This window comes from Megascapheus bottae, chromosome 6, assembly GCF_031878675.1.
Source record: "Megascapheus bottae isolate mThoBot1 chromosome 6, mThoBot2.hap1, whole genome shotgun sequence".
Lineage (NCBI taxonomy): Eukaryota > Metazoa > Chordata > Mammalia > Rodentia > Geomyidae > Megascapheus > Megascapheus bottae.
Window position 1 is genome coordinate 24,721,965 of NC_143514.1, and position 27,162 is coordinate 24,749,126.

At 35.7% G+C, this 27,162-nt stretch overlaps 1 protein-coding gene across 1 annotated transcript in view; it reads left to right on the forward strand.

Moving 5' to 3' along the window:
* Col24a1 (collagen type XXIV alpha 1 chain) overlaps nt 1-27,162 on the forward strand; it is a 247,900-nt gene that overhangs the window by 172,707 nt on the left and 48,031 nt on the right. The window contains exons 37-46 of the mRNA XM_090333967.1: nt 1,065-1,118; nt 1,279-1,386; nt 11,470-11,523; nt 13,193-13,300; nt 17,424-17,477; nt 17,714-17,767; nt 20,668-20,724; nt 21,903-21,956; nt 24,464-24,517; nt 24,606-24,659. Coding sequence (XP_090190093.1) covers nt 1,065-1,118; nt 1,279-1,386; nt 11,470-11,523; nt 13,193-13,300; nt 17,424-17,477; nt 17,714-17,767; nt 20,668-20,724; nt 21,903-21,956; nt 24,464-24,517; nt 24,606-24,659 — 651 coding nt within the window. The remainder of the gene's footprint in view (nt 1-1,064; nt 1,119-1,278; nt 1,387-11,469; nt 11,524-13,192; nt 13,301-17,423; nt 17,478-17,713; nt 17,768-20,667; nt 20,725-21,902; nt 21,957-24,463; nt 24,518-24,605; nt 24,660-27,162) is intronic.

Below are 27,162 nucleotides of genomic sequence, written 5' to 3' on the forward strand. Positions count from 1 at the left end.
TTGGACACCAAAAAGATAGGAGTGGAGAAAAGATAGGATAGAAGTGGAGCTATAGCTCAAGTTTCAGAGGTCACCCTGGAGTAAAAAATCAAAGGGAAAATGCCTGTCCCCTGAAGTCAAGCCCCAGTAACAGTACACACACACACACACACACACACACACACACACACGCACGCACACACGCACGCACACATACACACACACACACACACACACACACACACACACACACACACAAACTATGTAAAGCTAAGACCCAGTTGGAAGTAGTTGTAACTTAACAGTGTAGATAGTAATACACACAGTGTTAATTTTGAGCTGTGGTAAGACAGATTTTTCTAAAATAATGCCCAAGATGATCTTAAGATGCAAAATAGGGAGATAGATTATTACATCTGGTTTATTTATTTTCATTTGTCACTTTGAGGCACAGGGAGTACAAAGTGAGAGTAATGAAGGCATCAGTAATAAGAGAGATATAACTATTAATAAGTACTAATTAGTTTACTTTAAAATAAATTGACATATTAAGAGAGCTTGTGCTTTGTTGACACATCTATGAAATACTATCTTTGTATAAATTCTTCATCGAGAAAGTATGTTCTTCATGTACTTCATTTTTCCTCTATGAAAGGATGAAAATATAGAAATGGCAAAAATTGGATAGAGTTTATAATTGAATGTAGTTGTATTAATCCACATGAATTCAATATAGGAAATAACTATATTTTATGAGATTTAATATTTATCTTCATTGATATAAATTTCCAGATATATCTAAAGATATAAATTTCCAGAGCTAGCAAATGAAGATGTTATCATTAATAATCTGAAATGTATTATATTCAAGAACCATATTGTATGTGGAATTTCCAACACTAGCTAATTTGTTTGCACAACTACCCACAACAAATGAAATCATACTTATTAGATGGTCACATCCTTTGTATAGATAAAAATAGAAGTAAGAAGTAAGTGAATACAAATATGCTACTTTCTATATTAAAGCAAGATGAATGATACAAACAAAAACTCAATCTTACTGTTTATTTGCTACAAAACAGGGTGAACCAGGAGCCCCTGGAGAAGAAGGCCTCCAAGGTAAAGATGGATTAAAGGTAAATAAAACTTTTCATGTTATGTCTAAATTGATGTTTTATGAAATCATTAAAATATTACTAATAAGTATATTGCTTTAACAGCAATGATTGCTTTATTGTGTGGCATAATTGCCTTACTATGTTTCCTTTTTAAAAAATTCTTTTATTTGGATTCCAGGGTTTGCCAGGAGGAAGAGGACTTCCTGGAGAAGATGGAGAAAAAGGAGAAACAGGGTCACGAGGAGCTTCAGGGTCCTTGGGTAGACCAGGTCAAATGGGGCTTCCAGTGAGTATTGGAAATGATTTGAAATACTCATTTCTTTTGTACATATACATACACCTATACAGTTTGATGTCATTATATCTGCTGAGTGATTTGAGCTGTCCAAGTGGTTTGTAGGAGAGAGAAAGCAGTCCTTCTACGACTCAAAGTAGAAAGACACATTTTCCATTAAACCATGGAATTTCTGTCATGAAGCATTTGTTAGGAAATGTCTTATTCTGACTCATGCTTAGTTTGAATGAATATTTTAGATCTTTATTCACAGAGTTAACATGATTATAATGTAATAGGTCCGGAATAAATTTTTTTGCAATCCAAATATAAGCTCAGTATCTAACTCTAAATGTATGGGTTAGGTTAATATAATTTAAGTGCTGTAGTGAACGAACCCTCCCTTAAAGCAAATGGAAGATGTAATAAATAGTAAACACAATTTTTTACTTGCTTAAACAAGTAACTGTGGTGTTTTTATATTCTTCTGTACAAAGTACTCAGATCCTCCTACTACTTGACTTACTGCTCTCTATACTTGCCTCAGTTCTTTAAATATGGAAAGTTACTCTATATTTCTCTAATATTTCTTATTTTTAATGAGGTGTTTCTTTAATGGGGTCATCCTTCCCAACCCCACCAGAGAATGATTTCTCCTTGTTTTGGACTCTGGTAATCTTCTGTATTGGTTTCAATGTTCAAAGTTGTGGTGGTGCATGCTTTACTTTCAGCTCTGTAGAAGGCCGAGATCAGGTGGGATTGCTGGTTAGAGCCAGCTTAGGCAAAAATGTTAACAAGACCAATAGGCAAGGTATATAATTCCAGCTGTGTATAGGCATAGATATAAGGATCACCATTCAGGGCAGGCTCTATGCAAAAACAAAGACCCATTCCAAACAAGCAGAAAGGACTGGGGGCATGACGCAAGTGATAAAGAATACCTGCCAATCAAGCACAAAGCCCTTGGTTCAAATCCCAGTATCACTAAACAAATAAATAAATACCCAAAGCTAACTTTAACCATGTGGGCCTCTTTTACCTGAGAGATCATAACTCTTCAATAGCAGATTTTCTCTCTTGACTTCTTTCAATAAATTATAGTGCAACAATGCTCTGTATTTCCACATGGGGGCTCAGTGAAAACTAAGGAACAAATCATGAATAAACTTGTCATGCAAGCAGGCTAGGAGTCAAGATTTACAACGTTAGTAATCATTATTTGTTTTTGTTCTTGTTGCAGCTGCTGCTGTTAATTTTGAGCATTGGTAATTGCATAATGTATCTCTTGCATTTTACCATAGATGTAAAGTACCTATTTCCTCTAGATTCTTCTCTTAGTCCTGAAAAACTGCGGCCAGTATTCCACATGACATTAAAAAAAACATCTTAAGAAAATGTTCTCAACCCTATCTTGAGCATCTTTCATTCAGATGAGATGCAACCAAGCAGCATGAATAGATTATAGGCTCTCACAGATCCTTCTATGAGTGACAGGTGTCGTCAATTTCCATTTTGCAACTAAAGAAAAAGCTCAAACTTAATGAAAGCTAAGAGTCTTATAGGAGGTAGTGCAACAATAGGCAGGACTGTCATTCACCTCTTTACTTCCTATCTCTAAGTCTCACTTTAGTACCCAGTTTGAGATTTGCATTTTGCCTTCTTCGGGTTCGATAATGCTCATGTTTTTGGAGATAATTTGTTTCATTTCCATTACCATCAGGGATGGACTCACAGAAGAAAAAAAAACATAGCAAATGTCAAGACATTTTGATTGTCTTCCTGATGAATTCTTGGCAAATTTATATCCTTAGAAGATTGTAATGTAGCTCATTAATCAAGCCTAGTAAATGTAAGATTCTGGGTTTGATCATCAATGCCATTAAAAATGTTTTTATAACATAAAAGGCTACCAATTTATACTTGAGCATGAACTTTTCAACCCGATTAACAGAACCTTAAGAGCTGATGAGAAGGAGGATATAGAATTAAGAAAAGGGCTAATACACAGTCTAATAAAGCAAAGACTGTCAGAGAGGAAGGTTGCAGTGCAACAGCTGCCATGATGCAGAGAACAGAGATGAGAAGGGGACTCCAAACGAAGCATGGATAAACACAAATTTCATCTGCTTCATAATTTTTCCCAGGAGCAGTCTTGCCTAGTACACATCTTTGGTGCTTTTTTTTTTAGTAACAACACATGTGTGTTCCTTTATTATTCTTTTTGGTTGTTGTTCTCCTTGGAATTTTAAATGCCTTTCAGCTGATAAACTCTATAAAAAATACCATGACATATTTTTTTCAAAAGTATTTTATGATCCAAGGAACTATTGCTTAATTCTTCCTTGGGCAGTGTCACAGAAATGTTACCTTATTCTTGCAAAAGAAGCAAAGACAGAAAAAAAAATTTTAAAGCCCCTTTTTAAAGAAAAAGAGAAGCTCATCTTACTTCCTAGAAGACTGAAAATGAGATCTGAGTTGAAAACTAAAACATCAGGTAAGAAATTCTAAATCCAAGCACCGGATTTGTTTAAACAGAAGAAAATTCTATATATTTTATCCTTCAATAAATATTCCATTCTCTAAATGCATAACTCTATATGAGAAAAGAGTTAGGAAGCATCTGAGAAGAAACATCTGTCTGACTTAGGTCTGTTGGGCCTTTTCTAAAAATTCTAACTATGCTATCTAAATCCTAAGGACATGTGAACATATTAAAATGAAATTATCTATTTTATTCCTCTAGGACAAGAGTCAGTTGGGTTTATTGAAATGTGATTTGCAGATCTGTTTAAGCTCATATAGGACAGTTTTCTTGGAAATCCTGAAAAACAATCAATTGGGAATTTGGAGTTGGTGGCATTAAGGGGACATTCAGAAGGGAAAACTTATCTACATCCTTATGAGTGGCTTTTATGACTCTGGAGTTAGGAGTTTACTCTAAAAGACCCTCTCCTAATGTAACAAAGAACACATCCTAAAATGACCATTGAGAAACCATTGCTTATTCCCCTTCTCTGCCACAGAAGGTGGTTGGGAAAGCCATTCTTTGATTTTTTTTCAGTTCATACATAATAAACATACTGGAGCTATGCACAATCTCCCAGGATGGTTGTATCAAGAGATTATTGAATTAGTCTAGCTCTGTTCTTTTCCAGTCCTACTTCAGCCAGAAAAGATACTTGTTTGTGTACTTAGCAGATAGTCATTTCTACATAGATTTTCTTTGAAGGAAAAAATAATTCTATGGCTTTAGAATAACATTAGCTTAAATTTCTAAAATTGTATTTATCATTATAGAATATGACTTTTATGAATGCATTTTTCCACGCACAAACTCAACAAAAATATTGTACTTTGTATGAGCTAATAATTCTACTAAACGTTAGGGATTGCTGGAACTAGTACTAGCAAGGCTGTTAATCTCAATCCTTATAATCTAGAGTTGGACATTACCTTGCGCTACACAATGAACCTAAATGGTTATTAGACCTAAATGTAGGCACTAAAACCAGAAATGTTCTGTAGGAAAACCTGGGCATAAACTTTCATTACCATAAGAAAAGCCTTCTTAAGTAACACAAAAGTAAACATTAAAAACTACAAGAAAGAAAAATTGGACTCTATTAAAATTAAAGATTGTTTATTTCAAAGGATAATATAAAGGAAGTAGACAGCCCTCAAAAATGGAATAAAATATTGTCAGATCTCTTATCAATCATCAGAATATATTGATAGTTAAAAAGTAATCCTGTGCAAAATAAAACAAGATTTAATATCCCCAGAGATGTGCAGGTGGCTAATAAACACCTCTTAGCCATAAGGGAAATGCAAAGCAAAATGATAATGACAGACTACTTCATACTGAAGGTGCTTGTAACTTTTTTATTTTTTTTTTGCCAGTCCTGGGCTTGAACTCAGGGCCTGAGCACTGTCCTTGGACTTTCTCAAGGCTAGAGCTCTACCACTTGAGCCTCAGCACCACTTCCGGCTTTTTTTCTATATGTGGTACTGAGGAATCAAACCCGGGTCTTCATGCATGCTAGGCAGGTGCTTGTAACTTTAAAAAGAGAATAGACTAGGAATTCTAATACTATGTTAAAGAGGAGTGGAGAGAGTGGGCATACTTGTCTCATTCCTGATTTTAGAGGGAATGGCTTTAGCTTTTCACCATTAAGTATAATAGTAGCTGTGGGTTTGTCATACACAGCCTTTATTATACTAAGAAATGTTCCATGGATTCCTAGTTTCTCCAGCTTTTAGCATAAAGGGGTGTTGGATCTTGTCAAATGCTTTTTCTGCATCTATTGAGACAATCATTTGATTTTTGTCCTTGCTCTTGTTGATGTGTTGAATCATATTAATTGATTTGCGTATGTTGAACCATCTTTGCCTCCCTGTGATGAATCCTGTATGATCATAGTGTATAATTTTTTTGATGAGTTGTTGTAGACGGTTGGCCAGTATTTTGTTGAGAAGTTTTGCATCGATATTCATCAAAGAAATGGGTCTACAGTTCTCTTTCTTTGATGAATCTCTAGTTTGGGGATGAGGGTTATACTGGCTTCGTAGAATGAGTTTGGCAAAGAGCCTTTGTTTTCAATTTCGTTGAAGAGCTTGAGGAGTATTGGTGTGAGCTCTGCTTTGAAGACCTTATATTATTCAGCTGTGAATCCATCTGGCCCTGGGTTTTTCTTCAGTGGAAGGTCTCTTATTGCCATTTCTATTGCTTGAAATAGGCCTGTTTAGTTGGGTTATGTCTTCTTGGTTCACTTTCAGTGTGGGTATGTTGAAAATTGAATAAAATAACCAGAAGTAAGATTACAAGCCAATGACAGTAAGAGTCTCTATTCTCCTTTTCATCCTGTTAGCATTGAATATTCTTTTTCATTCCTCTCTTTTAAAAAAATGGTTACTTTAAAAGTGATGTATAGAGTGATTACAGTTACATAGGCAAGTAATGACTGCATTTCTTTTTGAACAATGTCTCATTTTCCTTTGTTTCCTCTAAGATTTTTTTCCTGACACCCTCCCTCCAAAGTTTTCTTGTTTAACAGTGTCCAGTGAGTGTCACTGCTGCATTTGTTCACCTTTTGTCCCACCTTTCCTGTGTTCCCTCTTCCCCTCCCCCAAACAGATTAACTTATATACAAGACAAAAAATATAGAAAGCAAACCCAATACCAGAAGAGAGGATAAAAGATAGAACAAGAAGCAAAATGACATAAAACTTCTGTTTAAATTTCTTGCAGTTCATTTCAAGAAACATATTATATGATTATATGCCCAGCATTATTGAGCCTTTGTTATCCTCTCCTAAGAATATCCTCCTTTGGTCTCGTTGTGTAAATGCCTAGTGTCCTGTGTAGTTTATCATGAACAAGTGTATTTTTTGTCTTTTACCATCCAATATATTTGCTTGTAAATTTATAGGTACTTACTAATTACAACAAATTAGGGAAACCATGCAACCAACCTAGGTTTCTTTGAAGCACTGAGTATTCTAAATATTTCTGCTAATATGATGACTAAAATTTCAGAATTTATAATTTAAATTGCATTATTTTCTGGATTAAAAAATGAAATTACCACTTTCAAAATATTCGAACCAGGCACAAGTACACATCTTTAATCCTACCTACTCCAAAGGCTGAGATCTGAGGAATCATGGTTTGAAGCCAGCATGGGCAGGAAAGTCCATGAGGCTCCTATTTCTAATTAACCATCAGAAAACTAGAATTGATGCCGTGGCTCGAAGTGGTAGAGTGCTAGTGGCTTTAAGAGAAAAGAGCTCAGGATCCGTATCCAGGCCCCACAACTGCCTCATATACTTTAGTTGTGTCTTCAGACAGTGAGTTCAATCAAGACGCTTAGTCTTTTTACTTTTTTTCTTTTTTGCCAATCCTGGAGCTTGAACTCAGGACCTAGGAATTGTCCTTGAGCTTTTTCAAGGCTAGCGCTCTACCACTTGAGCCCCAGCATGACTTCTGGCTTTTTCTGTGTATACCAAGGAATGGAACCCAGGACTTCATGCATGCCAGGCAAGCACTTTACCACTAGGCCACACTCCCAGGCTAGTCTTTCTATTTTTATCAGTTGTCAATTTCCTCTTTTCACTTCTTTTTGACATTCAGTCTTTGTCCCTTGTGGTAACAAGGACATGTAGCCATGGACTTACATCTTATTATTGATTGGAATGTGGTAATTTCTTGTAGATTTGCTCACTGCTTTCCCTGATGGTCTCGATAATTCTCCAAGGACAGGTGCTTATGTGTGGAATTGTTCTATCAGCCCCTTCCTGTTTCAGAAGCTACCTGTGGATAGTCTGTGATTGCTGTTGAGTTATAGCCCAGTCAATCAGTCCTTCAGTCCTTATTGCACAGCTGTGTCTTTTTTGAGTCAAGAAGGTGTTCTGCCCTTCAGAAGCTCCCCAGTTGGTTCTGACCACATGACACAGAAAATGAAAAATAGCTCAGGAAATTTTAATGATATGGCTCTCCCCATCTAACTTTGCAACCAAATTAGATGGCTACAAGCCAGGTTATAGCTAAGGAGAAGATAACTTTTCTAACTCATGAGTATGCGTGGAGAACAAAGATGTTTTACTAACAACATAGAAAACAGAAAAGTGAAGAATTTGTCTTTATCTTTCTCTCTCCTAATTACTCTCTACCTTCCACCTCTATTTCTCTTGGGATAATAAATAAAAGTCCACGCTTCTCTTTCCTACTCCTATATCACATGGTCATCTTCTACTAGCTGGTAAAAATCCTGCCAGTGGTACTGAGTATGTCTTCTGTACAATACAGATGAGTCCTGTGTTCTGGGTAGCCCAAGTCCTATTTTTAAGGTGTTTTTTAAAAAGTGGAAATAAAGAGATTAGAAAAACCTTCCCTTAAGACATTCAGCCCCTGGGCACATAGGTCCTTTAGTCTAAAAATGGCAGCTTTGGAATTCAAAAGGGCAAGAGAGAAAAAAAAATTATTTTAATAGTTTTCAAAGTATTTGGTCATTGTAATGGGGATGGGAGAACTAGGAGAGAAGTAGAAATTTGAGATGAGAAAATTTTAGGGGTGAGAAGGAATTTGAGAGATGGGTTTTGGACACAAGTTTTTATGTTAACTAGAAACTCAAGAAAAGTTGTGATTGGATAGGGTAAACAGGAAAGGAGTGCAGTCAGAACAGGGAACATTTAGGAAACATTAGCATGCAGATGATATTTAAAGACATGGGAACAAGATGAAATCACCTAAAAACATAATCAAGAACAAAATTCTCTGAAATCAAGCTGGGTGCAGATGGCTCACACCTGTAACCTAGCTACTGAGGAGGCTGAGATCTGAGGATCAAGGTTCAAAGCCAACCCAGGTATAAAAGGACCTGAGACTCTTATCTCTAATTAACCTCTAGAAAATGGGAAGTGGGGCTTGGCTCTAGGGGAGGGTGGTAGCCTTGAGCTGAAGAGCTCAGGGGCAGCGCCCAGGCCGCTGAGTTCAAGCCCCATGACCCACAAAAAAAAAATTCTCTTAAATCAAAAGACTGATTAGAAAAGAAATGTGATTTTATTTAAGGAGATGTTAAAAGTGGAAAATTAGGAAAACACAGTCATAAAGTTCAAAGGGTAGGGCATTGGCTCACTCATGCTGTAATCCTATCTACTCAGGGAGTTCAAAGACAGCTCAAATAAGAAAAGTCTTTGATACAGCTATATGCAATTAACTACTCCAAAGCCAGAAATGTCACTGTGGCCCAAAGTGGTAGACCAGCAGCCTTCAGCTCAAAAGCTCAGGGACAGTTTTCAGGGATTCAGTTCAAGCCCTACGACCAGCACAAGGACACACACATACACACACACACACACACACACACACACACACACACACACACACACACACACACACACACACACACACACACACACAAAGGTTAAAGGATGAGCCAAACATGGATGGCACGGATAACTATAATTCTAGCTGCTCAGGATGCTAAAATCTGAGCATCACACTTCAAAGCTAGCCTGGGCAGTCAATTTTATCTCTAATTAACTAGTCAAAAAAGCTAGGAGTAGAGAGAAAGACTTGAGTGGTAGAGCATTACACTTGAGCAAAAAGCAAGCCATGAAACAACATCCTAGGTCCTGAGTTCGTCTCAATACCAACACACACAAACACACAGCATTTAGTAAAATTTAATATCTATCCATAGATTCCTTCTTAATAATCAATGATGCAAAGTGAAATCACAATAACCTTTTATTTTGTGCTCAGGAGATGGACAAATTTAAAATGTTAAATTAGATAGTATGAAGCAATATGAAGCACTACAGAAGATGGGGTGTAATTAGAAATCTTGAACACTCCTGGGAGAATACCAATTGAAAAATCCCATTGACATAGGATGATTGAAAATGTACATATCCTACAGCCAGGAAATCAACTCAAAGATATATACTCTAAAGAAAGACTCATAAGGAAGGGTATCAATGTGTGAAGTTATTCACCTTCTATCTGGTGAATATAATGTGACCCTTCTATTAATCACAATAAAAAAAGAAAAAAAAAGAAAGTATTGTTTAAAAAAAATAAGAAAAGAAAAGAAAGCTTTGTTTAAATACCTAGAAGCATGTAGAGGGTATTTATTTAATGGCTCATTGTCTGTGGGGGGGGGGGGGTGTAAAAAAAAGTGAATCATTGGGGGAAAGTAAATAGTCTGTATATTGATGATGGATTCCTTGAGTAATAAAAATGATTTTTTAAAAAAAAACAAAGATTTGGCACAATTAATAATTACAAAAGCAAAACATATGTTTTTAAAAGTTTCAGGAGGATATATGAAGTTTACAAAAAGATGCAAAATAATGATATACTGATATAATGATGATAAACTGCCTGAAAATACATAGAATGGAATATGAGTACATGATTTCATTGTATTTTATTGTATTTTATATATTTCAGTGTTGGGTGATATACTCTAAAAAGAAAAGTTAATGAAAACTAACATTTACAGAGCTTTTTCAATGCTTTTTTGTAAGCTTTCTAAGCTTCATCTCACTTAATCTTTATAACCCTTTGAATAAGGTGAAATTCAATCCCTTTAAAAAGGGCTACACTGAAGTCTCAGAATAGTGCAGTTATCATTTCTACCTCTGGATGAAGCTATAACTTCAGCTATAGAACATAATACTTTGCCTCTCAATTCAGTGACTTTTTGAGACTCAAAGAGCATTTGTTCCAGAGCACAGAGTATGACTCATTTCCTTAGGTATCTGTTTATTCACTCAACAAATATTTATCAAAAGCCTACATAGCACAGTGGTAAACCACAATTTATTTCTTGTCTGCATCAGTCTGCCAAGCACTGGGGACACAAATTTAAAATTTCCATTTTCATTTCCAACTAATGAAAAAAATGTTGTGATTAATTATTAGCCATTCTAGAACTTCTAGGCTTACTATTGGATCCCATCATTGTGGATCTGAAAATTCATATGGCATCCCATTTTTTACTTTAAAAAATGTATATATTAAAAGCTTTTACTCTCTTTTGGCTAAACTAAGAACCAACTGAAATGAAAATATTAGTTTAAGCTATTTAATGTGACTACTTCCTTTCTTCTCATATTTCCTTCTTTTCCCTCATCCATAACAAATCAAAAGCATATCGTTTTAATCATCCCCACTCTAATGAGATGCTGAGATTTTTCCCTGACTCTGTAATGGACAGTTTATTAATAATCCTACTCTTTTAACAAGGTGCTGAGTCCCCAGTAGCTCACAAGGGATGCCGAAACAAATGCATTTGAACTCACTGCATTCTTCTTGAAAAAAAAATGTTTATACTGAAACAAAGTAGTTTTATTTCTAAGAAAGTATTTAATTTACCCTGTCTTAGCCAATTTGTGTGTAAACTTCATAGTTGGTAAGTGACATCTCTGCTTCTAAATAATTAGGGCCTTTTTGTGAATAATTACATGAATCTAATATTGCTGTAAAGTGATGCTCCCTTTTAATTAGTGTTCAGCTCAGTGAATTTCTGCTGTAAGTATCCAGACACTCAAATCTTTTCTTTAATCGTTATTTTTCTATTGAATGTTCAGGGCCCAGAAGGAATTGTGGGAACTCCAGGACTAAGAGGTCATCCAGGAAACAAGGTGGTTTTTTTTTTTTTTTACATCATTTTGTGTGAGCTTTCTTTCTACGTATATGCCCAGAGTGCCATAGTCTGCTGTAGTATCTTTATTGGTGCTAGATATAAAATGACTATTTAAACTCTTGATTCTGTGAAGCAACATGGCTGCCCATGTGAGGAATGAAATTCACCAGGCTGGAATAGAATTGCATGTCGCAAAATTGGTAGGAGTAGTTGAAAGAATAGAAAAAAGCACTACATTATGTCATCCTACGATAGTTCAGAATATAATTAAACTTCAAACCATACCATATTCTAGTTCAGAGTACATACAATTCTCACATACAGATTATCTCATGAATCATTAATTCTCACAAAGGTTTTTAACAATAGAAGTGATCATTTAAAAAGAAAGAGAAATGAAATAAGTTTTGTTTTCACTTACATCTGAAGTCTCTCATCAACACATTATATTATATATCAACATTTTTGCTGGGCGATAGTTCAATGGTTAAGATGGTTGTCTGAATTCAATCCCCAGCTCTAAAAACAAAATTATACAGAAACACCAACCAACCAAGGACCCAAGAAATTCATGATAAAATTAACAAATCTTTACAAGAAGTTATATCCCTAGAACCATAGAGTAAAGCTTGTGGACCATTAGTAATACTGAAAATGTTCTTTTATTACTTTATTTGTTTGGTCTTTTGCTTGATTTGGGTGTTTTTCTGAAAATAGTCTTGTTCCTACATTCATAAAACGAGTAAAAAATAATGTTATTTAAGAGCAGCTGTACTTTGCTTCTAAAGAAGAGCCAGTCAATGTAATGGAAAACAGAAGGTGACCAGTTTCCAGAACATTGTGAAATAGTTAAATAATAATAATAATGATAATGATAATAATAATACAGGTTTTTTAAAACATTTTTTAGGCCAAGGAGTAATGGCTCTACACATACATAACGAACATTAATCCCTTTGTTGCATTAAACTTATTTTCTTGATGCTGAAATGGCCTTAGAAGGCCTATGCTTTTTCATGATAATACATAAATGCATATAGGTTGAAACACTTGTATAACAAAATATAAAGCCAAAGAGTGTTTACTATGAATGCAACACGAGCACTAGATATCCCTTGGTTGGTTGGCTGGCCAGTCGTGATGGCATACATCTATAGTCCCAGCTCCTAAGGAAATTGAGATAGGATCATATTTCAAAGCCAGCCTGGGCAAAAGTCAGCACAACCCTTCTGAAAGACAAGTTAGGTATGATGGTACACATTTGGAATCCCAGCTAATCGGGAAGAGAGATAAAGGTATCATAATCCAAGGCCAATTTATTAGGCAAAAAGCATGAGACCCTAGCTGAAAAATAAACTAAAAAGCAAAAGAACTGCGGTCATGGCTTAAGCGATGAAATGCTTGCCTAGTAAGTTCCATTCTCCATACTAGCAAAGAAAAAAAGCGTATATTTTTAATTGTTTTTCCAGAGATACTTTCATCTGCCAAATAACTTGCATAATAATAATAATCCACTATTATTAGGGGTAGTATACCGCACTGTATATTAAAGCAAAATTAGTAATTTCCAGAATCTTAATGTCCTGAGCATTCTCTGGAGTCATTCAGATGTATCTTAATGAATCTAAGTAGGAATTTGGTTTTTCTTACTTCTCTCTCATCAACAGGGTGAAAAGGGACAAACAGGACCCATGGGAGAAGTTGGAAGCAGCGGCACTCCTGGAAACATTGGAGCACGTGGTCCTAAGGGTGCCAGAGGAACTAGAGGTGCTGTGGTCAGTATTTGGTTTGTTTCCAGATCTGAGTCACTATGGATGGAAAGAAACATGCCGGTGCCCTTAATGCTTCATCTCCTGATTACCTTTACAGAGAAGGCAGTAGTGCCATTGAAAACCTATCTCCATGGGATGTGGAGAATTGTAAGCATTCCACACAACTTAAATGGCTTAGTGGTTTCTGGACATGAAAAGGGAAGAGGAAAAAATGAAAATGGAAATAAAATGTGAAATGAGGTTTTTATAAAAATCAGATTATAACCTCTAACCTAAGAAGAAAAGTTTACATGCCTAGCACTAAAAACATCAGAACTTAATATCTGTTTAAAACTAAGTTGCACTGGTTAGCAAATTGCTTCAGAAATTAGATTTACTTGAAATGAGTTCTCTTTTTATGCTTGGATTCCTCAAACTTTACCTAGAGATTATTTTTCTAACCAGCTGTTATAATGTTCCATAACATCTCTTACAGCGTGAATTTTTGCATGAATTTTGCATGAAGTTGGGAACAGTGTCACATGATAACTCTAAAGGCTTACCTGTAACAATAGAAAGGAACTTCTGGTCACTCTGGGTCTGTTTACAAAAGAGATGTAAAATGTTCTAAAGTTATCCAATTTAATCTTCTCTTTCATGAACTTATTTACAAACTGCAGGTGTATTTCTTCCTCACCATTTAAATGTCACCAGTGTCAGACTTTTCACAAAGCTCTTTCAGAAAGCATTGGATGAATCTGTTTGTTGTCTGAGGATTCATTATAAGCATTACATTAGTTATTGACATCGTATTGCTTCAAGTATTACTTCCTTTAAGTTACTAATAAGTATTTCTCTATCTTCTTAGATGTCAGAAACATTTAATTTTAGGTAAATATGAAAACTAATATATCTAAATATTACTGCCTTCAAAGTAGACACCTATTTTGGATCTTTGCTACAAAAGTTTCACTTTTCAAATTTTGGTGCAATCTCCCTTCTAGAGAGTTTTCACATGGGCCGGGAGTTTGGCCTAGTGGTTAAAGTGCTTGCCTAGCATGCATGAAGGCCCCAGGTTCAATTCCTTGGTACCACATACATAGAAAAAAAGCCGGAAGTGGTGCTGAGACTCAAGTGGTAGAGCTCTAGCCTTGAGAAAGTCCAAGGACAGTGCTCAGGCCCTGAGCTCAAGCCCAGGACTGGCAAAAAAAAAAAAAAAGAGAGTTTTCACAAAAACTATGTGCTCATCACCCATATATCACATTAAGCTGCTTGTGGTTTACCAGTCTAATAAATGAGAAAATATTTCCCATTTTTCTTTCTTGGTTCTACTTCTCTGATTGTAGTTAAGTAATCTACCTGTTTTTCTCCCTATTGAAGCTGCTTATTCATATCTTTTCCATATTTTCTATTGCCTTTTTATTGATTGTAAGCACTTTTTACATATATTAAGTATTAATATACCTTTGTTAAATATGCTGCAAAATATTACAAATGTTTTCCTTTCTGTCATTTATCGTTTTGCTGCATATAACATGTATAGTCAAACTGGTCAGTCTTTTCCTTTAGAATTCCAGAGTTTTATTTCTTCTTTATAATCCCTCTGTATAACACGTTTGTATAACAATAAAATAAATTATTTTTAAAGGCAAAAAAAATGACTTCTCTACCTAAAATATACAAACGCATACTTATCCATTATCATGATACATTTAAAGCCTATGTCTAACACTCTTTACAGAATATGGTATATTCTCTGATAAATAATTTATAAATAATTTGTCTTCTTTCCAAATTGATAATTGTGCCAGTTCCCTTTGTTGAACATGAAATCTATTTCCTACTTTTTTTTTATTTTATTGTCAAGGTGATATATAGATGGTTACACTAGCATACATAAGGTAATGACTACATTTATTGTCGAACATTGTTTTTCTCCCATGTCCTCTCTTCCCCATTCTCTCCCCAAGTTGTGACCTTTCCAACATAGTGTCCTGTGCGTATCAAGGTTGCATTGGTTCATCCTCTGTCCTTTGTCTCATAATTTTGTTGTTCCTCTTCCTTTCTTTCTTCAATTCAGTCTTGTATCCATCTTTAGTGAAAAGAAGCCCAGTATCTTATCAAGTATTGTTGACTATTGATTTTTTAATATGCCCTCCATCACTTTAAAGGAATGATTTTTCTATCCTCAAATGACAGTTTTGATCAGGAGAGGGTGAATTTCACTGTGCTTTTACAATATTGTTTAGAAAGCCCCCATATTTTCCCTCCTTTGGTAATATAAGGAAATTCATTAATGGCTTTCCAAAATTGATTCAGCCATGAATTCTAAGGAAAAATATCTCAGGGCTATTTATATTAATCTTGTGCTGCTATTAGATTCATATGCTCTCTCCTTCCTTTCTCCCTCTCTCAGGAAAAAATAAAAACATATGTATCCATGTAGACCCAATATGCACTAGCTTCTTATTTTTCTTTGCAGTAAAGATTGAATGCAGCCCTACACATGCTAGGCAAGAGCTCTACATCTCCGATCATGAATTAGCTTCTTGTATTGTAAAACTCTAGCCTCTTATTTTATATTCCTTTGGATTGGTAGGTCTAGATTGTTCTCCATAATGGCTAAATTCCCATGAGATTTTAAATTTCACTTTTTTCAGTTCTTTGTCAGACTAAACCAGTAAGTTTACTGATTAATGATTAATAATTGCAATGTAAACTCGGTGGGTGGATGGGGGTGGGCGGGTGCTACCGCAGCTTGAACTCAGAACTAGGATACTGTTCCTGAGCTTTTGTGACCAAAGCTAGCACTCTTCTACTTGAACTATATAGCTCCACTCCTGGCTTTTTTTTTTTTATGATTAATTGGAGCTTAGCCTCACTGACTTTACTCCCTAGGCTGGCTTTGAACTACAAACCTCAGATCCCAGCTTCCAGTTAGCAAAGATTACAAGGGTGAATCATTGGCAGCCAGCTATATGGTGAACAGTTTAGAGCAGAGATTTTAAAGAGGTCATGAAAATAATGAAGCAGTTTGACCAGATAAGAAATATTCTCCATGCAAGTTCAAGAGCCAGGTTATTGTACCTGGTTAGTGTGATATCCAGCAAATCACATACCACCTTTTCTGTACCTTAATTTCCTCACATAATTGTTTGAAAACCAAAATAGGAAGAGTCGATGGGGGGGGCACTTTTTGATAATTTGAAAAATAGGGCATTTTTAGGATCATTATTTTTACTTTTCTCAAATTTTGAGTCATCCTCTCATTACCAATTGTGGATACATGTTAATTGATTTCTCCATCTGTAAAATATTAGTATCAAAAGTGTGAATTTATTTGTCAGTAACACCACAAAGAACTGACTTTGTATTGGGGCTATTAACACGTAGTCATTATTTTTGTTCAAAAACTTTGACTAGGATGGAAACCATATTCATCAAAGCACCTAGAAAGTATTGATTACACTGAATTTCTCCTGCATCCCACAGTGGCAATGTCAGATTTCATCTTTGATATTCTAGAATGCATCTATCACAAAATGCAGGTGCAAACTACATTTCCTGGAATTTCTTTTTTTTTTTTTGCCAGTCCTGGGCTTGAGCTCAGGGCCTGAGCACTGTCCTTGGACTTTCTCAAGGCTAGAGCTCTACCACTTGAGCCTCAGCACCACTTCCGGCTTTTTTCTATATATGTGGTACCGAGGAATCGAACCCGGGTCTTCATGCATGCTAGGCAAGCGCTTTAACCACTAGGCCAAACTCCCAGCCCCCATTTCCTGGAATTTCCTAGGAACAGAGAGTAATCTGACAACTGAAATGATTTTTAACATCATTAATATGTACATACGAGAAGTAACTAAAAAGTGTGTGTGTGTGTGTGTGTGTGTGTCTGTGTCTGTGTCTGTGTCTGTGTGTGTGTGTGTGTAACTTGCACGGTTCAGAAGAAAGCTAATGTGGGGTTGTTTGGATTTTTTGGTTGGCTTTTCATGGTGGGGGGTGTTTTATTATGTCCTGTGTTCTCATTTCAGGCTATATAGGATTTCAAACCATGAAAAGCTAAAGGCAAAAGTTATAAACAATATGGGTTTGATGGTTCAAACAATTGTCTATTTTCTTTCTTATAAATATTTGCCTTGGTTTTTAGGGTCCTTTAGGGCTGATGGGACCTAATGGAGAATCAGGAATACCAGGATACATGGTAAATGTTTCTAATTTCTACAACACACACACACACACACACACACACACACACACACACACAATGCAATTAAGACTAAATATCTCTGATAAATCTAACATTTTGTTTTCACTCCCCTATAAAATTAATGTTATTTTTTTCAAAATAGTGCAATATTCAAGAGCATGAGTTTGGGTGGGGTTAAGTAGGCCATGCTGAATGAAACAGGGAATGTTTACTTACATGTCTTTTTATAGGGCCATAAAGGTCAACCAGGACTATCTGGATTGCCAGGACCTAAAGGAGAAAAGGTATCTATGCCACTGACACTTTAATTCTAAAGTTAAGCGCGGAATTTATGAATTCTTTCTAAAAGAATGGATTTGAAATATCTCTAAAGGATAAAAAACACTTTAGAAAGAGGAAATTTTGCAAATCATAAACATCAAAGAGGTGAAATTTACTGAGATGTAGCTCAGTTGCAAAGCACCTGCCTAGCAAGTGCAATGTCCAGATTTCCATCTCTAGTACCAAAAGAGAAGAGACAAAAAACAAACAGTTAAAGAACTGAAATTTAAATGAATTATTATTAAAGTATTTGCAATGGATTATTTCAAAACTGAGGTGAAATAATGTACTAGGAAGTGCTTTGTAATCTTCAAAACTCTGTGAACAAAAATTAATTACTTATTGAAAGAGATTTTATGACTAATTATAGTTCAGTTAAAAGTTCTTAATGAGTTAGACATAACTGCAGTCATTCTCTTGATTTATGGTGCAGTTAAACTGCAGAGCTTCTGTATGGCAAAGGACATAGCTGGCAAGTTAAATAGAAAGTCCACTAACCATACAACAGATCTTCACTAACCGTACAACAGAGAAGGGCTACATATCTAAAATATATCTACAGCTAAAAAGATTGAATCACGCCAAAACAAATCTTCAGAGAAACAACCATCCCATTAAAAGGTTGGCTAAAGACTTCCCTGAAAAGAAAATAAAAATGGCCTATAGACACATGAAGAAATGCTCTACATCTCATGCCATACAATAAATCCAAATCAAAACGTCTTTGAGATTCCACCTCACTCCAGTTAGAAAAGCCATGATCAAGAAATCTAATAACAACAGATGCTGGAGGGGATGTGGCCAGGAGGGATCACTACTACACTGTTGGTGGGGGTATAAACTCATTCAACCACTATGGAAAGCAGTATGGCTGTTCCTCAAAAGACTAAACATAGAACTCCCCTATGACCCAGAAATCCCACTCCTTGGCATTTACCCAAATGTCCAGAAGCAAGGGCATATACTAAAGCTGCTAGCACAGCAATGTTGATTGCAGCATTATTTATCATAGCTAAGATATGGAACCAACCCAGATGCCCCTGAGTTGATGAATGGATCAAGATGTGGTACTTTTACACAATGGAATTCTCTGCTGCCATCAGAAAGAATGACATCAACCCATTCATAAAGAAATGGAAAGACTTGGAAAAAATCATATTAAGTGAAGTAAGCCAGACTCAAAGGAACATAGTCTCCATAGCGTCCCTCCTTTGTAATAATTAGCATACATCTAGGAGTCTCCTAACTGAGGATCACAATAGCTCAAAGCTATGTGCATATGGTTATATAGGATGAGACTAAATGAAATGAACTCTAGGATATAGAAACAGGTTTATCTTTGTGATAGTTATTCTTAATGTACTATCTGAAGTTATTTCTTTTCTCTTTCTTTCTACTTATGGTTAATCTCATGTGGTTACTGTAACTAACTTTGTTGCCTGGTATATTATATATACATTTATTTGTTTATTTGAAATAGGAAAGGGAAGAGGGAAAACAGGATGATTGGGAGGGGTGGGGGAAGGTAAAGAGGGACAAAACATGAGAAGGGGTATCAAGGTTTGAGAAGTAAAGCTTCCGTTACCTGACAAATGTAACTTGTGACCCCTCTATACATTATCCTGACAATAAAATACAAGTATAAAAAAATCTCCACATTGAGAAAATTCTGACTTATTTGTTATGTTATTAAAAGAGTGGCTGTTGGGCCGGGAGTTTGGCCCAGTGATATAGTGCTTGCCTAGCATGCATGAAGACCTGGGTTTGATTCCTTGGTATCACATACATAGAAAAATGCCGGGAATGGTGCTGGGGCTCAAGTGATAGAGCTCTAGCCTTGAGAAAGCCTAACCAAGGACATTGCTCAGGCCCAGACTAGCAAAAAAAAAAAGAAGACTGAGTCTTTAAAACACCACATATAAATTGTACTTGTGCATAAAATATCATACGATTAATTTCCTAGGTAAAAGTTTTTGCATAAAGAAAGATAAAGTATGATTGTAAATTGATTGGAATACAGTATAAATAATATTGTGTAGATGAAACGGTGAAACCTTTCCTGAACAGCTAACATAAGCCAACAACAAAAAGCCAAGCACTAGTGGCTTGCACTTATAATTTTAGCTAGTTAGGAGGCTGAGAACTGAGAATCACAGTTAAAAGCCAGCCCACGCAGGAAAGTCCATGAGACTCATAAACATTAAAAAGCTATAACTGGGGGCCAGGAGCATGGCCTAGTGGTAGAGTGCTTGCCTAGAATGCATGAAGCTCTGGGTTCAATTCCTTGGTACTACTTTCACAGAAAATAAAAGCCAGAAGTGATGTTGTGGCTCAAGTGGTAGAGCACTAGCCTTAAGAAAGACCAAAGACAGTGTCCAGGCCCTAAAGTCAAGCCCCAGGATTGGCAAAAAAAAAAAAGCTAGAGGTGAGCAACTAGCTCTGTTGTGGTAGAACACTAGCAGAGAGAAGGAGAAAAAGAAAGAGAGAGAGAGAGAGACAGAGACAGAGAGAGGCAGAAGCAGACAGACACAGAGATGCAGAGATACAGAGACACAGAGGGAGACACAGAGAGAGAACAGACTGACACCTGCAAACAGGGTCATAATCCTGATCTCAGGATTGCAGTTTGAAGCCAGCTCTGGAAGAAAAGTTCACGAAATGCGGTCCCAAAACAAACAACCAAAGTATGACTGGATTTTGCTCAGGTGTTATAGCAACAGCAGGGAAAGCACAGGCTCAGAATTTCAACCTTACTGTTACTACAAATGTGTATTTGCTGATGTTTTGGAAAATAATAGGCTATGTATTCTGAAAGACTTTTAATGAATTCTGTCCTGTAAATACATGATTATTTTCATTTTAGGGTTACCCAGGAGAGGACAGCAAACTCCTTGGACCACCTGGGCCTCCAGGTGAACCAGTAGGTCTTTTTTCAAAATTGTTTTGTTACTTAAGATGAAATGCATCAACAAATTCAGAACACAAATGCCATCTTTCCAAAGAGTGTTTTACTTTGTTAGATTTATAGCATGCATCAATAGAATAGTATTTGCTATCACAAAATATGAATGATGTAAAAATTTTAGGTATTAAAAATATGCAGTTAAAGATCTATAGTCAAAATGTAATTTAAGAAAGTAAATTTCTAGTATCTAACTTTGAGCACTGAGTGTACAACAACTTCTGACAGAGATTGATCAAAACTTACAGATTCCTGACAGTTCTTAGGGCAAATATTTCTTTAACACTTTCACATTTAGACATAAAGTATTTTTAATATTTGATCAATAAACTTTTTAGTTTACATAGTTACCAAGTAATTTGAAACCTCTTTTATACCAGTCAATAAAGCACAAAAAAAGAACTTTAAAAATCATGGATATGTATTCTTATAATTACATATTTTAGGGACTGACTTTACCCATCACTTTTCAAATGTTGCCCATATTGCTTTAATCATCTTAATAGCTGCCTCTATGCTTATATTTGACCAAAATAATATCTGAAGCATATATGGGTAAGATAAAAATGTATACCAAAAATAAATATAATGGTCAAGAGTTTTCATTTTCACGATTATCAAATAGTATCACTTAGAATAAAAGAATATCAAGACACAAGATCAGAATATGTAGTAAAGCAAGAAAATTATCACTCTGCTTTAATTATTTAGAATCCCTAAGTTAAATTTATGACTGTCTATCGGATAAAATCACTATAGCAATATGGTAGCCTTTGAATATAGAAATACAGTATATCTTGTCTGACATTCTTTGGCCTGAATTTGGACAAACAAGTACTACTGTACTAGATTTGACATATTTTTATACTTGCCTTTAATTTTATACAAAGTTTCCATATATTTCTTCTCTATGGTTTATATTTGACAAACATATATCAATATAGAAAATGTGTTTAGCATATTTGAATGTTCGATGTTTGTCACCAAAGTTCAAATCTCTTAAATTGTTTAGTGGGACTGATGAAGTTTCATTATATTGGGGTTTTAAATTTTTGAAAAAGAATAAATCATGCTAATTGTACTGCATTCGTGAATACAGCTATGAAATTGATTATCTTTGCGTGTGGTCTCTGTAGGGCCCCAGAGGGGAACAAGGAGAGAGGGGAGAACCTGGAGTAGAGGGATATAAGGTAATTTCTACTGCTACTACTAAATTTCAAGAGGGATTCTCTGTAGCTGGTCTCAGCTTCAAATGAATATACACATCACTGAGCTAATGAGTAATAGCTTATGTCTTTGATTGTTTAGATTTATTATCTTCAAATCGTTATATAAAAGCATTTCTATTTAGCACATCCATTTATGTATATACTGCTTCTTTATCATTCTCCCTCTGCTCCATCTCAACCCAAGTTAGCTTCTGACATTTCTTAGTTCCATTTTCATGTATGTACGTTGAGAATGATAAGCAATATTTTAAATGTGGTAAACATTTCTACTTTCTGATCCTTTTTCCTCAAATCATCATCGCTTCTTCCCACTGCTCCTTTTTTCCTGTTCATGCAGATCTCAGCAGGAATGCTACCATTTTGTCTGTCCTACCTGAAATAGAACTGTAGTTATCTTTTCTGTTGTATTTCCTGATTCATTTCATGGTATTGTGTGGTATCATCATTTCACTTTTTTCAAACATTTGTTTCTTTGCTTAATATATGTCTTCCTTTCTAAAATGTGAGAATCATGTTTTTCTTTTTCATAATCATATCCCACTTTCTAGAACATAAATTTCCGGGTGCATATAAGGTATCCACTCACCTTTGTTTTCTTATTTGCAAACCCTCCTTCAAGCCACCCCCTCATCTAAAAAAGGAGGTAAGCCTTTCTATAGCATATAGAACGAGGAAAAGGGAAATTTGAGTGAAGAATTCAGAAGATAGGGGACAAAAGATTTCATGCAGAAATCTTCCAGCCAAATTTCCCCTTGGGTAGTTACTAGTTTCTGTTTATTCATTTGAAGAGGAGAATGTTTCAGATCAGCATTCCATCTTGGAAAAAAATAGAGCAATAACAAATTGCTGGTTGATATCTATTTATATTACATGCTTTAATTGTTCCCAGTCTTCAACCAGTAAACCTACTATCCAAATAGCTGTAAATTTAGTGTAAAATGGAGACCCAAGTATACTACCACAGGGGCATGGATTGAAAAGCAGAAACCTTATTCTTAAACTCTTTTCCTTTGGTTGTTAACTATACAGTCATCCCTCTATATCCAAATAATAATTCATCCAGGAACAGATTGAAATTATTCTTTGAAAACATATCTATCTGGGGCTCTGTGGTTCATGTCTGTAATCCTAGCTACTCAGGAGACTAAGATCTGAGGATTGTGATTTGAAGCTAGCCAGGGGAGCCAGGAAAAGAGAGTACATAAGATACTCACCTCCAAAAACCCACAAAAAGCTGGAAGTGGAGGTGTGGCTCAAGTGGTAGAGTGCTAGCCTTGGGCAAAAAGGTTCAGGGACAACACTCAAGCCAGATTCAAGCCCCTGGACCAGCAAACACGCACACACACACACACACACACACACACACACACACACACACACATGAAATGCCTATTATATGTTTTAAAATAATTTTATAATTGTAAATTTTACAATATAATTTTTTAATTTGGGGAACAGTATCATATGATTATCTACACAGAATTTACACTGTATTTGGAATTGTGTACTACCTAGAGATAATTTAAAGTAGACACAGTGTATATATTATATTATATGTCATATAAATTATGTCATATAAAGGACTTGAGTATTTGTAGGTTTGGGGACCTAAAACTAATATCACAGAAATATCTCAAAATTAGTTCATATTCTTTTTATAAAGCTGCTTTAATAAATTGCTAGAAATGGCTAAAAATGACAAAATATAGTTTCCTGGTTCTAGATATCTGAAATCAGAGAGTAGACTGGGTTAGTCCTCCTCTAGAAGTTCTGGAAAGCGTCTTTGCCTTTTATGGGATTCCTGTGACAGCATCACTCCAGTCTCTGCCTCTATCTTTTCCTGGCTTTCTCCAAGCTGTTTATGTCTGCCTTTTTTTTTTTTTTTGACAGTCCTGGGCTTGGGCTCAGGGCCTGAGCACTGTCCCTGGATTTTCTCAAGGCTAGGGCTCTACCACTTGAGCCACAGCACCACTTCTGGCTTTTTTCTATGTATGTGGTACCGAGGAATCGAACCCGGGTCTTTGTGCATGCTAGGCAAGCACTCTACCACTAGGCCAAACTCCCAGCTTATGTCTGCCTTTCTTGTTGTTTCTACTATGAGGACACCTGTGATGAATTTAGGACCTACAGGATAACACAGGGTAATCTTGATATCTTTAATGACATCTGTAAAGATTCTTTTTTCAAATCAGATCATATGAACAGATTTCAGGGGTTAGGACATAGCCATATCTTTTGGGAAGCCACATCATTAAGAAGATTAACATGCAAACCATGACATTTTTAAAAAGTAAAAACAAAGTAAAACTCTGTACTTGTCCATCAGAATACCATATATTCATCATAATATCCAGTAGACATTACCTTTTTATCCTGTTCCCCATCTCTATCACATTAGATGGTAGTAGCCTGTTTAGTAAGTCATATTATACCTTCTACTCCAGTAATATGCTCTTTTGTTTCCTTAGGGCCATGTGGGTGTGCCAGGACTAAGAGGTGCCGCTGGACAGCAAGGGCCCCCAGTATGTTTTGAAAGCATTCACTGTAATTCTGGTCATCTAGGAAATAAACACTAATATAACTATGATTTGTCGTGGTTTCTGTTTAAAGGGTGAACCAGGAGTCCAAGGTGAACAAGGACTAAAAGGAGAGACGGGACCTGAAGTAAGTTGGGTTGTTGAAGGCAATATGACATTGATTATTGGCTTATGAAGGCAGAGGCATAAGTTTGTTGTTTATTATCATTCAAACAATCATTAATTTCTTCAAAATAAATAGCACTCTTACGCAGGGTGTTTGTCAATAATTTCACTACAAACAACATTTTCGAATGATTCTTACATTTTGACTGCTAATCAAATGGCCTTGTGAAAATTGTCTAAAATTGTCCCAAATTAGTATTCTCTTTTAAAGGTTTCAAGTAGATATATCAGCATTATAGAGTGAAAAAAAATCTTTCAATTAAAGCTATTTCATTTTAAAAGGGTGCTAAAGATAAATATTACCCAGCTATACTTGTTCCAGCATGATAATGAAGATTTCACCAGAACTATCACAAAGGGAACAGGGCATTCTTACAATGGACTTGACAACGGAGATTAGATTGAACTCAACTCTGAAGAGAGAACCAGCAAGTGGAAACATAGCCAAGAAGCAGGGTGGGGGTTAGTGAATGCAAAATTTCTAAGATGAAATGGCTAAGGGAAATGATAAGGAAGATGCTAAATAAATGGATCTGACTGGACTTCTCTTGCTGAAAAAAAATCCAGTTTTAGCAAGGAAATGTAATCAGTTTAACAAGAATCCTCTCCAACTTTCTTCTCCCAATATCTGATCATACTGGTGCGTAATCAGTTGGGATTCTCCACCTCCCCAGTGATGTCTGATCACTGGATTTCATAAGGAAGTGAATTTGTGGGCCTACAAATCAATCATTGTCTCATTGTTCAGATGAAGAAATTTGAATCCCTGAGAGATGATGAGACCCTTGAGATCACAAAACTAATTACCAACAGATCTAACGCTAGAAACTTTACTTCCTGAACCACATTGATACACAGAAGCTGTTACTTTGAATTCTTTTGCAAATTAAGTAAAATGAGATTCATTACTTAACCAACTAATTTATTCATTAAACCTGTTAGCTATGGTCAACTGTAGAAAAGATGTGAAAGCAAGGCATGATTAGTACATTCTTGAAAGCTTTCTGTAATACAGATGGAAGTGAACCTTCTTATGGTGGCTTTAAGATTCAAGCCATAACCTTATTTTCCTCACAAAAAAAACCCACAATTATTAGTGAGCAGAAGTTTCTTAGAAAGAGAGAGAGCAAGATAGAGAGAAATACAGAGATACAGAAGAAGAGATGAGAGGGGAAGAGGAAGAGAAAGAAGGAGGGCGGGGAAGTAAAGGAGAGAATGAGAATAAGAATAAACCTTTAATAAAGCTTAGTATGCTTACTTGACAAAACTGTCCTCTCAAAGGAAGTTAAAACTGGCAAGCATTGTGATAACTGTCTCTGACCCTCTTTTAAACAAAAATAACAGTATTTTAAAAATAAACAAGGTTTTGGATAAATATAGCACATTAGACTTGAATTTAGACTTTTTTCTAGCAATCTATGCACAGTCTCAGTGAATGCAAGGTTTTCTGAATAGGTCTTATTTCATATGGGCTACTCAATGTATTTTTCAGTGTCAGCCAGGCAAAACAGAAAGTACATTTTTTTATATGCACTCTAAAGACTACACACACAAATTTCATTTGCCTTTCCTATTATGAGAACAGAAAGTCTGTTCATTGATTTATGAGGTACTTATATTTAAATGAAATATAAGTAAATTAAATCTGGAAGTAGCATTGAATATTATTTTTATTATATTCGAATTTGAAAGATTCGTTAAAGAGTGACTGTTTTTCCTTCTTATGCTACCAACTCAGTCATCTACTAGCACCTTATATCACAACGTATTTTCTTAACTTTGGTCCAATCTGTAATTTCCTATTGAACAGACCACCTCTGTGTAAGAGTAGTGTTTAGTTATATTTAGCTTTTAGTTTAGTTATAAAACTAACCAGTCATTCCAGCTTTGAGATTTTTTAATGCAAAATTCAAAAAGGTACTGTCTTATTTTAGGCTGTGATAACTAAGTACCATAGAGTAGATGGCTTAGAAACAACAGCAAGTTATTTCTAAGAGTTCTGGAGTCTGAATATGCAAGGTCAGGGTGCCAGCATGATTAGATTCTGGTGAGAATCTGCCTCCATAGTCCAGACAGCCAATTTTCACTGCATCCATAAGTGGATCTCTGAGGTTCCTTTCATAAGAGCACTAAACTCCCTCAGAATGGTCTGACCTTCCAGGTCTCATCACTGACTCAAAGCCCAACCACCCTCACACCCAAATCAGTAGGCATTACCATGATAGAATGTTAATATGTGAATTTCAGCAAAGATACAAATATTTAGCTTATTACTGTTTGTGCACAGAATCAATGTTCTGTACTTTGGTGACACCATTTTACGCCTATGACTTTCCTTTGTGTCCTGTTTTAGTTAGAATGACAGCAGTTCTAAGAAAATCTTTATTGAATAACAACAGAAATCAGAAACCATAGTCTTGTTAGTCAATAAATGAGTGATGCCATACTTGACTATCATTAGCAAA